This window comes from Aspergillus neoniger, assembly GCF_003184625.1.
Source record: "Aspergillus neoniger CBS 115656 unplaced genomic scaffold BO87scaffold_66, whole genome shotgun sequence".
Lineage (NCBI taxonomy): Eukaryota > Fungi > Ascomycota > Eurotiomycetes > Eurotiales > Aspergillaceae > Aspergillus > Aspergillus neoniger.
Window position 1 is genome coordinate 1 of NW_020291194.1, and position 12,110 is coordinate 12,110.

The 12,110-nt window shown below is 48.7% G+C and overlaps 4 protein-coding genes across 4 annotated transcripts; 2 read left to right on the forward strand and 2 right to left on the reverse strand.

Moving 5' to 3' along the window:
* Positions 1-1,654: 1,654 nt before the first annotated feature.
* BO87DRAFT_463753 (F-box domain protein) lies at positions 1,655-3,440 on the forward strand (the record flags this gene model as incomplete). The annotated part of the gene is made up of 4 exons (XM_025629256.1): positions 1,655-1,734; positions 1,837-2,002; positions 2,090-2,466; positions 2,552-3,440. The coding sequence occupies 4 exons, from the start codon at positions 1,655-1,657 to the stop codon at positions 3,438-3,440; spliced, it is 1,512 nt and encodes a 503-aa protein (XP_025473965.1).
* A 445-nt stretch (positions 3,441-3,885) lies between these two features.
* On the reverse strand, positions 3,886-5,933 carry BO87DRAFT_451293 (succinate--CoA ligase (GDP-forming) subunit beta; the record flags this gene model as incomplete). The annotated part of the gene is made up of 8 exons (XM_025628457.1): positions 5,626-5,933; positions 5,456-5,539; positions 5,315-5,387; positions 5,146-5,245; positions 4,541-5,086; positions 4,434-4,480; positions 4,088-4,380; positions 3,886-4,020 (listed from the first exon to the last, which is right to left on the reverse strand). Exons 1-8 carry the CDS (start codon positions 5,677-5,679, stop codon positions 3,886-3,888), a joined length of 1,332 nt encoding a protein of 443 aa, XP_025473966.1. The 5' UTR covers positions 5,680-5,933.
* Positions 5,934-5,994: 61 nt separating this feature from the next.
* Positions 5,995-7,707, reverse strand: BO87DRAFT_370889 (SDR family oxidoreductase). The gene is made up of 6 exons (XM_025622046.1): positions 7,585-7,707; positions 7,299-7,523; positions 7,238-7,245; positions 7,033-7,184; positions 6,881-6,975; positions 5,995-6,819 (listed from the first exon to the last, which is right to left on the reverse strand). Exons 1-6 carry the CDS (start codon positions 7,626-7,628, stop codon positions 6,450-6,452), a joined length of 894 nt encoding a protein of 297 aa, XP_025473967.1. The 5' UTR covers positions 7,629-7,707; the 3' UTR covers positions 5,995-6,449.
* Positions 7,708-9,452: 1,745 nt separating this feature from the next.
* Positions 9,453-11,516, forward strand: BO87DRAFT_451301 (putative C4-dicarboxylate transporter/malic acid transport protein; the record flags this gene model as incomplete). Its single annotated transcript, XM_025628458.1, has 4 exons — positions 9,453-10,264; positions 10,306-10,621; positions 10,692-11,102; positions 11,168-11,516. Exons 1-4 carry the CDS (start codon positions 9,880-9,882, stop codon positions 11,514-11,516), a joined length of 1,461 nt encoding a protein of 486 aa, XP_025473968.1. The 5' UTR covers positions 9,453-9,879.
* Between the last annotated feature and the right edge of the window lie 594 nt (positions 11,517-12,110).

Genomic DNA, 12,110 nt, shown 5'->3' on the forward strand with positions numbered 1-12,110 from the left:
GGGAGGAGGGAGGAGAAGCAGGAGGAGGGAGGGAGGGAGGGGGGGAAAGAGAGGAAGAGAAGAGGAGGGAAAAGAAAAGGAATGAGAACGGGGCGGCCGAGGAGGGAGCCGCAGCAGACGGAGAGAAAGAGAGAAGAGAGAGAGAGAGAGAGAGAGAAAAGAGAGCGAGGCAGAGAGAAGAGAGTAGACGACGGGATTCGCGTAAAGTGAAAAAGTACTTAATTCCTTTTCTGCCCTTTACTTTTTTGAGCCTTAGAAAAGAAGTAGGCCAAGACAGAGTTTCTTCAGGGCGAAAGGAATTAAGTAAATTAATGAAGGGGAATAATGCAATCAACTAAAAATAACAATCGAAGAAAATAATTATATTAAAGATGGGGAAATTTGTTGAATAATAGGAAGTAGAGGGGAAGAAAATTGATTGAATGATAATAGGTATAAGAATAGATAGATAGATAGATAGATAGATTGATTGGGGGGAAAGCCTGCCAGGTTCTTTTCTCTTTCCCGCAAGAAGAGTAACCAGCAGCAATCCCCAAAGAGTAAGTAGTAAGTAGTAGGTTTAGGAGTACTTGGTAGTACTTAAGTTGTGGATGGGGTTGGAAAATAAGAATGGGGAATGGATTGGGGGAGGAAGATGAAGATGAAGAAGAATTGGTGGAGAGAAGAAAACTGGAAGGAAAACAAGAAGAAAAGAATGAGGAACTAAATGAACAGGTTGGGTCCAGTTCTAGTTCAGTCAACTTAGTACTTAGTACTTAGTTACTGGTAGTGGTAGTGGTAGTAGTAAAATTGCAGGATGGAGATGGAATGGTAGTTCTAGTACGGATGATGAACCAAGAAGAGTCTGGGCCAGACTGGAAGTTGAGGATCATCACCAGTCAAAAAAAAAAAAAGTGTCTCCGCTTCCCGAAGCATCGCCGTGCTCTTCATTGGTCCATCCATTCCCAAAAAACTAACTTGTTCCCTTTCTTCCATCCTTCCTGTTGCTTTTGGCTTTTCGCCTTCCGATCGCCTGCTGGGGCTGCGCCGTAGATCGATGACCCAGCGTTTCCTGTTTTTCCCCTCGTCACTTTCCGATCGACGTAAGCCCTTCCCAAAGTCTGGGAGAGGAAGTAGAAAGAAGGAGGAGGGGAAGAAAAGAGGGAGAGGGAACGAAACTAAAAAAAAATTAAGGTCGTGCTTTGCATAGTATTTATTGGTGGATGGATCAAGAATGCAAGTCAGTGCTACGGAGTACTTTAGTACTCAGTAAAAAAGTTGTCGGTGCTTCTAGATAGGCACTTGGCCAAATTCTCGAAATAATAAATTATGCGAGAAACCGAAGAGATCCAAAAAATGACCAAACAGAAACTCTTCCTTCTTCACAATGTGTACTGTAGTAAAAAATAAAAAGTAGTAGTGATAAAAGATGAGAAGAGTGCCTGCCTGCGTGCCTGCCTTGTCTGAGCAGCTCTAGACCCTGCAGGACGGCTCGCCTTAACTACTCTACTCCCTACTAACTAGTTAACTATCGGACTTCCCTTTCCTCTACTAGTACCATCCACCCACCAGACCCAGACTGTCTAAACTATCCAAACTACTATCCATCTATCATCCTCTCCGTAGTTGAGACTCTGAGACCTCGTCTAAGAATAGCGTCGACTGGCCGTCAGCCATGGCCGCCGATGCCGCTTCTATACAGCAAATCATCACCCTCTTCACTCATCTGAATACGAGCTCAGCTCGACAGGATGCGTATGACTGTCCATCCATCCGTCATCGATCATCTTCCTTTCCCCTCTTTCCCCCTTCAAAAACCTCCATCTTAGCTTAAGCTCATGCAGCCCTTCCCGACAGGTATCATCGCATTCTAGACCTATTGAACCCCCATGAATGGCGCGATGTACAAAAGCGTACCAATCAGCGCTCCTTTCAAATGGATCTTCTAGCGGAATCCCCCCCAGAAGTCGCAGTTCAAATCGCTCAGTATCTCGACCTTTCTGACCTCCATATCCTTCATAGAGTATGTTGCCATCCCCCCCGTGGCCTTGGAAAGGTGACCAGCCACCCCTATGACCCCCGAGACTGAGTTCAAGCCACATTCCACCAGGTCTCTAGAAAGTGGCACCAGCTACTCTCGTCAGAATTGATCCAGGGTGCTGTATACCAGCAATACACAGGGCATGTGCTCGCAGCAGAACATGTCCCAGCTGACCACTTCACCCAATATGCCAAGTATAGAATCCGGCTGGAGCGTGGTCTACCCATCTGCAATCTCCAGGCCTCCAACCTCTTTCGGACAGATGGCTCAAAGCTTGAATGCTTGGATTACGCCAATGGAAGGTGTGCTTGGCTAGACAACGGCACCCATGTCGTCGTGCACGATCTCTGCAAGCGCTCCACCCAGCGTTTCTGCACGGAGAATCGAGATTCTTTCTGGGATTTGCGTCTCTCCGATTCCATGGTGGTCGCAATCAGCGCGCGTGCGTAAGTACACATGAGATACACTATATCTTGTGGTGGTTTCGCCGAGAAAGGAACACTTTAGACACCCAGCTCATCCCGAGTCTAGATACTGCCACGCCTGGAACCTCGAGACGGAAGAACACGCCTCGTTCCGCATCCCCGCTTTCAGCTTTCGGATCTTCATTGTTAGTGGTCTCAAGGTTGCTCTGAGTATCAGTTATTGTTCTCCAGCTGGTGACGAGGAGAGCAAGATCTATTACTGGGACATGGGCTCGCGAGCCGCTCGTACCATCGATGTAACTTCCCACCTGGCATTGATAGGCTTGCAACCCAGCACCAACAGCGTGACTACTCTCGTCCTCGAAAAGGGAGATGATCCCATGAACACTCACCATTCGCCTTGGGACAGACTACGTGTCGTAAAACACACCTTTGATGACCACGGACGCATCACCAGTCCACTTCCCCCCTATACACTACACTTACCGTCCCCTATTCAATCTGACTGGAGCATTGCGGATATATCAAACAGTTCTGCTAGCAACTTGGCTGTCTTTATCTGCAAACCGCCGTCTCAACTCAATACGCCGTCGTCGACAACGACAGCGTCCAACTTGCACCATGTCCTTGTAGTTTCATACGACCCGCAGCGGGACAAAATCCACATGCACACATTGCTCCAGGAAGAATGCACACCTTACTTCCCCTTTTGCATGACCGTGCTGGACGGCGATCTTCTCTACTATGTGAAGAGCGATAGGGGGAAACCGGCTATCTGGATCTTCAACCCAGCGTCCCGAATCCCTCATCGCCCGGCCAAATCTATGAGTCTCGGGCTGCCCCGAGAAGCCTCGGACGGCATTTACTCGAACCTCTTCACTCTCCGCGGCGATAGGGAATTCATTCTCCTGCTCCACGAGATTGATGTGAAAGTGTGGCGGTTCAAGGACGTACATCTTCCAGAGTCTACCGATCTGGCGCTTCTAGCAGCGTGAGGGGTATTATCACCCAACGACACCAAAGGGGGCACAGAAAAAGGGAAAATACATTTTGACATAAGAAAATGAACCTAGAAATGGACGATATACAGGACCATCAAATGCTCTCTATAAAGATACCCCTCGTGCTCTCTCTCTGCCTGAATCCGTCTCATTTCACCATTATAGCAACTCGTTTGTGACAACCCCTATGACCGATCTTATTCTAGGCAGCAGGAGTGCGTTAGCATCGTCGACGAAGCCCATGGTCACCAACCGTCGGCCTATTGCTCCGCATCTCGCTGCACCATCGAACACGCATGAACCTTCTGAATCCCCGGCCATCGGAGTGGGGGAAAGCAAGAGGGAAGTAAGGAAAATAAAAGGAAAATAAAAAGAGTACAAGAGACAGTGGAGCAGTAGACAAGGTGACACATCTATAAATCCAAATCCGACTCGGAGATTAGATACCAAGGGTGAACTCAACGCCAACGTCGATCTCGCGGGCCATCTTGACGACCTTGGAGAACTGGACAGACTTCTCAGCAGCGCTCTGGAGATCCTCAATGGAGAAGATCTTGAGACCAGACTCGTTGATCTGCAAATCACGTCAGTTAGCTTGTGTTTTCGTTACGCTGATCCCCCGATTGATGGTAAGAACATACCAGCTTGTGAGCCTGCTCCATGTTGGTACCCTGAAGACGGGCAACGATGGGGGTGCGCAGACCCATCTCCTGCACGACGTTGATCAAACCCTGGGCAATAGCATCGCAGCGGACGATACCGCCGAAGATATTGACGAAGATGGCAGTCACCTTGGGGTCGCTGGTGATGAGCTCGAAAGCGGACTTAATGGCGGCGGGAGTGGCACCACCACCGACATCGAGGAAGTTGGCGGGGGCACCGCCGTTGAGCTTGATGATATCCATGGTGGCCATGGCAAGACCAGCACCGTTAACTATGGCGGACCGTTAGCATAATTCTTATCAGTCGATTTTGAGGGACCCATACCCAGGCATCCAATGTCACCGTCAAGCTTGATGAAGTTCAGACCGTGCCTATGCCGTAGATTAGAATGCTTTCGAACGTTGTGATTTTAAGAGCCAGGAAGGTCTTACTCGGCAGCCTTGACCTCATCGGCGTCTTCCTGGGTGGTGTCTCTCCAGGAGAAGACCTCCTTCTGGCGGAATTCGGCGTTTTCATCGAAGCCAAGCTTGGCATCCATGGCCATGACCTTGTGGTCGGAGGTCTCAGACAAAGGGTTGATCTCGATCTGGGTAGCATCCTTCTCGATGAAGACCTTGTAGAGCTTCTGGATGGTGTCCTTGGCCTCCTCGACGCACTGCTCGGAGAAGCCGAGCTCGGTGGCGATCTTGTGAGCAATGGCATCGGTCACACCGACCTTGATGTCAATAGGAGTGGTGATGATGGCCTCGGGGTTCTCCTTGGCGACGGCCTCAATGTCCATACCACCCTGCGACGAGGCGACAATGACGGGGCTCTGAGAGGCGCGGTCCATGAGGACAGCAAGGTAGAACTCGCGGCGAGCGAACTTGCGCTCACAGATGTAGACAGAGTTGCAAAGACGACCAGCAGCGCCAGTCTGCTTCGTGATGAGCTTCTGTCCGATCATCTGGCTAGCGAACATCTTGGCCTCGGTAGGCCTAAAATTTTATGAATATCAGCGCAAGGGAAGACTCGGAATAACGCGGGTCACACTCACGAGTAGATCACGCGCACACCACCCTTAAGGCCATTGTCGAAAGTACCCTTACCACGACCACCAGCAAGGACCTGGGCCTTGATGACCATGTCGTCATTACCTATAACGTCCCCGTCTTAGTAGCCGTCGCGACTTTTGGGTTGGAGCATGGCGGATCACAAAAACGTACCGAGGGACTTGGCAACGGCCTCAGCCTCCTCCGCGGAGCGGGCGACTTCACCCTTGGGCATGCCGACGCCATACTGTAGTATCGTATTAGTGATAATTGCAAGGCGAAATTTTACAGCAGAATTCTGGGTGCCCGACGCACCGACTTGAGCAGGTTCGCAGACAGGTATTCGTGGATCGACAGGTTTCTCTTTTGCTGAGCAACACGGGACTGGACGGAAGATTCCTGCCAACAACGGAGATGTTAGCACGCCGATCTGCCTTTAGAAGATTTGGCAGGAGGTAAGGGCAAAAGGGCCCAGGGATGCTTACCGTCGCAGCCCTCAAAGCTGCCGTAACCGGTTTGCTGCGGGCAAGCTTGAACATGGTGACTGAGGTATTTAGAAGAAAGGAGAGGAGAGGGATCAAAAAAGTCTTGTCGGGGAGAGAGGGGTGACAAGAACAAGAGTATCCTCCGACGTGAGGTTATGCGTGAGAAGATGGGGGAAGTATTTGGGGTGTTGATGGGAGAACAGCTTTCTTTTTCGCGGCTGCGCTTCTCGGGATGATAATTGCCTTGGGAGTAGCCATCGGCAGTCACCTGACGGGCCAACCAGCGTGCGCCTCGGGATGATTAAGCAGCACAGTTTCCGACGCGAATATCACGGAACGGAGCCATCCTCTCGCCTGGTCTCTATCGAGTCTGAAGCTCGTCGATGGCCTGTTTGGGACGGTCAGCATGGATCCGAACCCGTTAGGCAACATCAGTGAGAAATGTCTTGTGCAGAGGAAATCATGATATCTCGGCTTCGTTTGTGAAGTTACTATGCCTCTCGGGCAGCTTAGTTCTTCTACTGGCACCTCGCCCCGAACCCGAACCCTGAATCCGCCGGCTTGTCCTCCTAGCCCGGGGGCATACGGCAAATGGTTTAAACGGTCTTACGGCGTCGGCATGCACCATCTATTTCCCTACAATGTCGAAAGACCAGTCTTACTGATGTCAAGCAAACGGTTCAAGCAGAGAAGATGACATCCCAACCAGAAAACGCCGTGTTTTGAAATGCTAATACTACACTTGGACCGAATGACCCGAAGGATCGACGAGAACCCCATCCAGCAGAACAGATTCATCCGTCCTTACACCGTCCCCTCTTCCTTCATTTCCCAGCAGCTCTTCTAAGTCTGTTGAGTTTGAACATCTTCGTCACAATCTTCCCAGACAGGCCGTTCCAGGCCCATCCTCCCATAAGCAGCCAGATCAACCAGCTTTTGTTACCTTCCCAGATCCAGTTCTTCCGACCTTGCGCCCAGGGCCAAATCCAGCGCCATGGTGCAGACCCATAGAGGACCTGTGTGACCACGCTGCGAGCGTATGCTTCGTTTGGCATGGCCCCAGCCTGGCTATGTACCACCCGTCGGTTATATTCGTCCTCGATTGGTGCATAGATTGAGCCGGGAACCAGAGTACGCTTGACACGGGCGATGCGAGATTGCACACCCCCGGTAACGACGGTAGTGACGTGCACACTTGATATTTCCGTATCAATAAATGTGTTGCAGGGCGGAGGGGGGTATTGAAGTAACATACCCGAACGGAGCTAGTTCCACGCGCAAAGCATCGCTAAACGAGTGCACGGCAGCCTTTGAGGCGTTGTATACGGACCCGAAAACGTAGGGAACAACCTGGATCAGTATCAGCACAAGTATTCTTCCTTTAAGCTTTCCTCCGAGCACACCCACCCCAGCAACAGAACCAATCTGTACAATAGTTCCCTTAGCCTTCATAAGTAGCGGTAGGAAGGTCTGGCAAATGTGTACAACCGCGACAAAGTTTGTTTCGAACGTGTCACGGATTTCGGAGAGCTCTGCCTCCATAGCTGGCACAGTATAATCTATCATGCATAAGAAAGGGTTTCCATGAAGCCATAAGAATAATCAGACGTACTCCGGCCACTGGCGACTATATCAGCTCATGAAGTGTCACCGGATGAAAGGTGACAACTTACGCGTTATTGACAAGATAATCCAGTCCTTTCTCCCCAAGCTTTTCTTTCACTTCTTCAAAGCATCGTCGGACGCTTTCCTCATCGTCCACAGTAAGACTCAAGGTCTCGACCCCAATAGACGATAGATCTTCGATTGTCTTTGCATCACGGGCAGTAGCGAACACACGCAGACCATTCCGATGAAACTCACGGGCCATAGAGTTCCCAATACCGCCAGGAGAACATCTGCATGATTAGGCGGCATAAGTAACATGTCAACGGAATGACGATCATGTGCAACACCTACCCTGTAATCAGCACAGACTTCCGTCCGTCTTCGGTTCCTCTCATTGTGCTTTAAAGCGGGGCCGATGGAGAATGACTGTCGAAGGTGCGGGATCTGATGTATCTTAATGATCTGTCACAAAATTCAGGCTAAAGTTGGAAAGTCCTTCTCCGAGGCTTCCTGCTATCTATGTACCTATCCTGCCGATCACACTAGTTCAGATGCAGAACCTCGGTAAGATTACCACATGTAAAAAGGAATATATACCTTACTCCCGACACATGCTGCCAGCTGCTCAACCTCCCGGCGGCATTTTGTTTTGATTAGCATCCTGTATATTTAGCCGTCACTTTATTATTGAAAACCTACTGAGAAGATGCTGCAGCTTTCCGTTTATGCATGAAACGAAGATTTCAAACTGATTACCCGAACTTGACACGACACTTACTGTATACTACCTAGATGGTCAGAGTTTCTCATAACTCTTATGGAATTCTTAACAGCACAGCAGGGGTATCATTTTGGTCATGTGTATTCTAGAATGATTGTATCCCAGAAGCGTTGCTGTTGTAGATGGTGACCCGGAAATAAAATGTTCCGGCAGGCTTCTGAGTAGGGAAATAATGTACTCGCGAAGATGTACTGGGCACTATACTTAGAAGAGGATTTGTGAGATTCTAGATCAATGTGACAATACGAGATCTGGATCTGAGAGCCAGCCTCGAGCATGTATAACCACGTAGTAAGTGGCATATGCAAGATGAGGTGTACCTGCAGGCTTGAGTTTATAATAACTATCCATCCTATCCCATGCTAGGGATACAGATAGCTAGCCCTCTGACATCCATCTAAAGACGGGCCATAAATGGGTCGGTCGTCTTTACTTCATGTGTCTCGAATGCTCTCAGCTTAGCTATCATGCTGATTATGAAGTAGGATGTGCATCCCTTGGGCAGTATCGACGGAAAGGGTAAGAATTATCTAGCTGTGCTTTCGCCAATTTGTTCAGGGTTGGCTAACGGGGAAATAACTCAATAGTATGATGGGCAATAATAATCGATTGAGAAAATTGTGAGCTAGCTACTGCGCAGTCACTAAATGGATCATAGACTGCATTGGAGAGGTCTTGAGGAGTCGGTAGTACTCTTGCAACGCAACGCAACGCAACGAATCACAATGCTTTTTATTTGCCGCAGGATTGAAGAATACGAGAGTACTAGTAGTAAGTATTTGTCAGTACTATGCAGGCAATAATTGGGTGACAAAGACTAGATGTTCTGATCTAGTGGTACATAGTTGGTACCAAGCTTTCGGGCTACTAACAGTATATAGATAGGCGACGTATGCTTCCCGCTTCCCGCTTCCCCGCTACGAACATGGAGGCGTGCCGATATCCGAGAGGCAACAGATTGATTCATTATTGCCTGCCCAATGTGTCGCCCTCGGACTTACGGCAGTGATACTGTCCTCCACAGTTTGAAGACCAAGAACTGGAAGGCTGCTCTAGACAATCACTTGCACGCATCTGCCCCGAATCAGCTTTGTCGAAGCGTCTTGACTATTGACGGCCCTTTTCGCTCACCCGCTTGGCCCCGAACCATCCTCCTCATACAAAGTCCACCGGGAAGATCCCATTTGTGTGATTGGTGCCAACACCCGGCGAAGTGGACGGCGGCCTCCTGTTAGCAACTTAGCAGAGGAAAAGCAGTGCCGCGATGATGACATGCGAGGAGCTATAACTACTCACTAGTTGCCCCGTCGAATCTTGATCGCTGCCGCACTGGAGTCGCTTGTTTTTGACTTTTACTTTTATTTTTATTTTTATTTTCTTCGCTTTATTAACTCTCACCGTGGTGGCTAGTTTCCCTTGCTGTACTTAAACTACTTACTATATACGTCCTCCAGCCCTATGCGTTTCAGTTCCAACTGTGTGTGAAACCAGTCTTACGCGTGGGTTTTCCTGGCTTTGTCGATCTGGGGCCGATCTTTCCTCTACGTCATTTTGTATCTCCTTTCCCTTTCAGCTTTGTATCCCTGATTTCAAGCGATTTACTTCTCTTTAAGACGAAAAGCAAATCTGTGTGGTCGTCATCACCCTTCCCCCCCTAGCAGGCCGACTCCTTGTGTATGTGTTTCAGACCAAGTTGTGAGGTATATAGTTGGAGACCGATATTCCCGACCTGAGAAAACCTTGCCCAGCAAGGGAAGTTGCATTTCGAGGAACCTGTTCCAGAAGAGATCAGCAGGGGATCTGATCTGAGACTTTGTCCAAGAAAATACAAGCATGACTGCGTCGTTACCCACAGAGAAACCGCAATGACTCCGGATCGCTTGTTTCCCAGACACCTGAGAAGCCCAGGGGATGATGGCTACCGAACCCCAACCATTGAAGATACCCAAAATGACCTTGCAGGAAATACTGGCGGCGATTCTTATTTTCACCCCAGAGGATCTATAATCAGCCAGGCCCACACCTCGGCATTAGACGCCATTCACAGCTCTTCATATCGCAAGTCTGAAGGAGATGGAGACGAGGGTGTGGATGGAATGGCTTACCCCCGGAGTGAAGCTGAAACCAGACCAACTGGTCTTGGATGGAAGAAGCGTATTCGTCACATTACTTGGGCATTTTTCACCCTAACCATGGCGACTGGGGGAATCGCAAATGTTCTGTACTTTGGTGAGTGTGTCCTTGTCTTAGGTAGGTATGGGGTAATTGTACTGATCGCCAGTATGAAATAGTGCCCTATAGATTTCGCGGCTTGGAAACCATTGGAATCATCTTCTTCCTAGCCAACTTGTTCCTCTACATCTTAATCTGGTGTCTTTTGATAACACGTTTCTATCTATACCCTTACACTTTCAAAGCATCCTTTCTGCATCCGACAGAATCATTATTCGTTCCAGCTTCGCTGGTCTCTTTCGGGACGATTCTGATCAATATCTCACAATATGGACCCGATCACACAGGGCCCTGGCTCACATATGCGGTCGGAATTTTGTTCTGGATTGATGCAGCCCTGGCAGTCATCTCTTCTGCCGCTATTTACCTTATTCTGTGAGTACAAAGAGCCCTAACATCAAATTTGTGAGCCTAGAAACCAAGCAGGACAACTAATGAGCTGTAGGTGGTCGACCCAGACATTTACAATTGCACAAATGACACCTATTTGGATCTTCCCTGCGTACCCAATGCTTATAATAGGCCCTCATGCTGGGATCCTGAGCTCCAAACTTGAGCCTGCTCGCTCCTTGCGAATCATAATTGGTGGTACCACTATCCAGGGCGTTGGCTTCTTAGTATCCCTGATGGTATACTCGGCTTTTATCTACCGGCTAATGTCGCAAAAGCTCCCCCGAGAAAATGTCCGACCAGGTATGTTCGTGTCGGTTGGTCCTAGTGCGTTTACTGTGTCTGGGATTGTCAATATGGCAGCCCATGCCAAAAGAAGCTTCCCGGAGGATTTCATGGGCAATGGTGCATTAGCTGCAGACATTGTGAAAGTTGTTGCCAACTTTTCCTGTTTATGGCTATGGGGGTAAGAATGACTGACCCCCTTTACATTGAATGTCTCTACGAAACTCGTACTGATACGCGCTTCAGGTTAGCAATATTTTTCTTCTTCATTGCCAGCTTCGCACATTGGTCTGCCATTGGACCGGGCCGGATGGTCTTTTCAATGGCATGGTTCTCGTTCGTATTCCCGAACACGGCACTGATAACGGCAACCTTTGCAATTGGAAAGGCCTTTTCTTGCAAGGCAATATCCATCATCGGCTGCGCTATGGTGTTTCCGCTAATCTTGATGTATATCTTCGTCTGTTATATGATGGTGCGTGCCATCGTGCATCACCAGATACTTTGGCCGCAGAAAGGAGAAGATAAAGATGAAGGAGGCTTTGAGGTCAACCGAATAAAGCCTGAGTCGCCAGGTGAGAATACACCTGTATAGAGGGTGCCAACGTCTCGCTCTTGCAGGCAAATAGAAGTTGTAATTGAGATGGGATGAAATCTTCGAAGGTTTTCTTGTTTGGGTCATTTTAGCGCAGCATATATACCCATAAGATGCATATAATCGGGTACCGAATGACGATTAAAGTTCTCTTGATAAAAAAAAAATAACTGCTATCCATGGGAGCTGAATCGACTGTTTTCTATGTTTAGTAAGTGAGGGGTGTATCTGGCAAGCATGGAGACTCCTACTTGGTGGAGGGGTCTGAATACCCCGCCATAGAACTAGATAGAGAATTACACTACTCCTAAGGTTATGAACTAACCTAAGTTAGGTGTATATTCTGAAATTGCATTATGAATTTCCTGTAATAAGCATAGGATCTACGTAACTAGTAAAGAAGCTTTGTACAGAAGAACGCAAGAGTACGCATATCAGGAACATCCTTTTTTGGAAACCGCCTAGCGACGGAGACCTCCGTCCTCCGCCTCTCCAACTGATTTCCATTACTGATGGCAGGAACAGACCATACCCAAATGGGATTCAGAAACCATACTAGCGCATAAAGATACACCCTAATAGGCCACAATACAG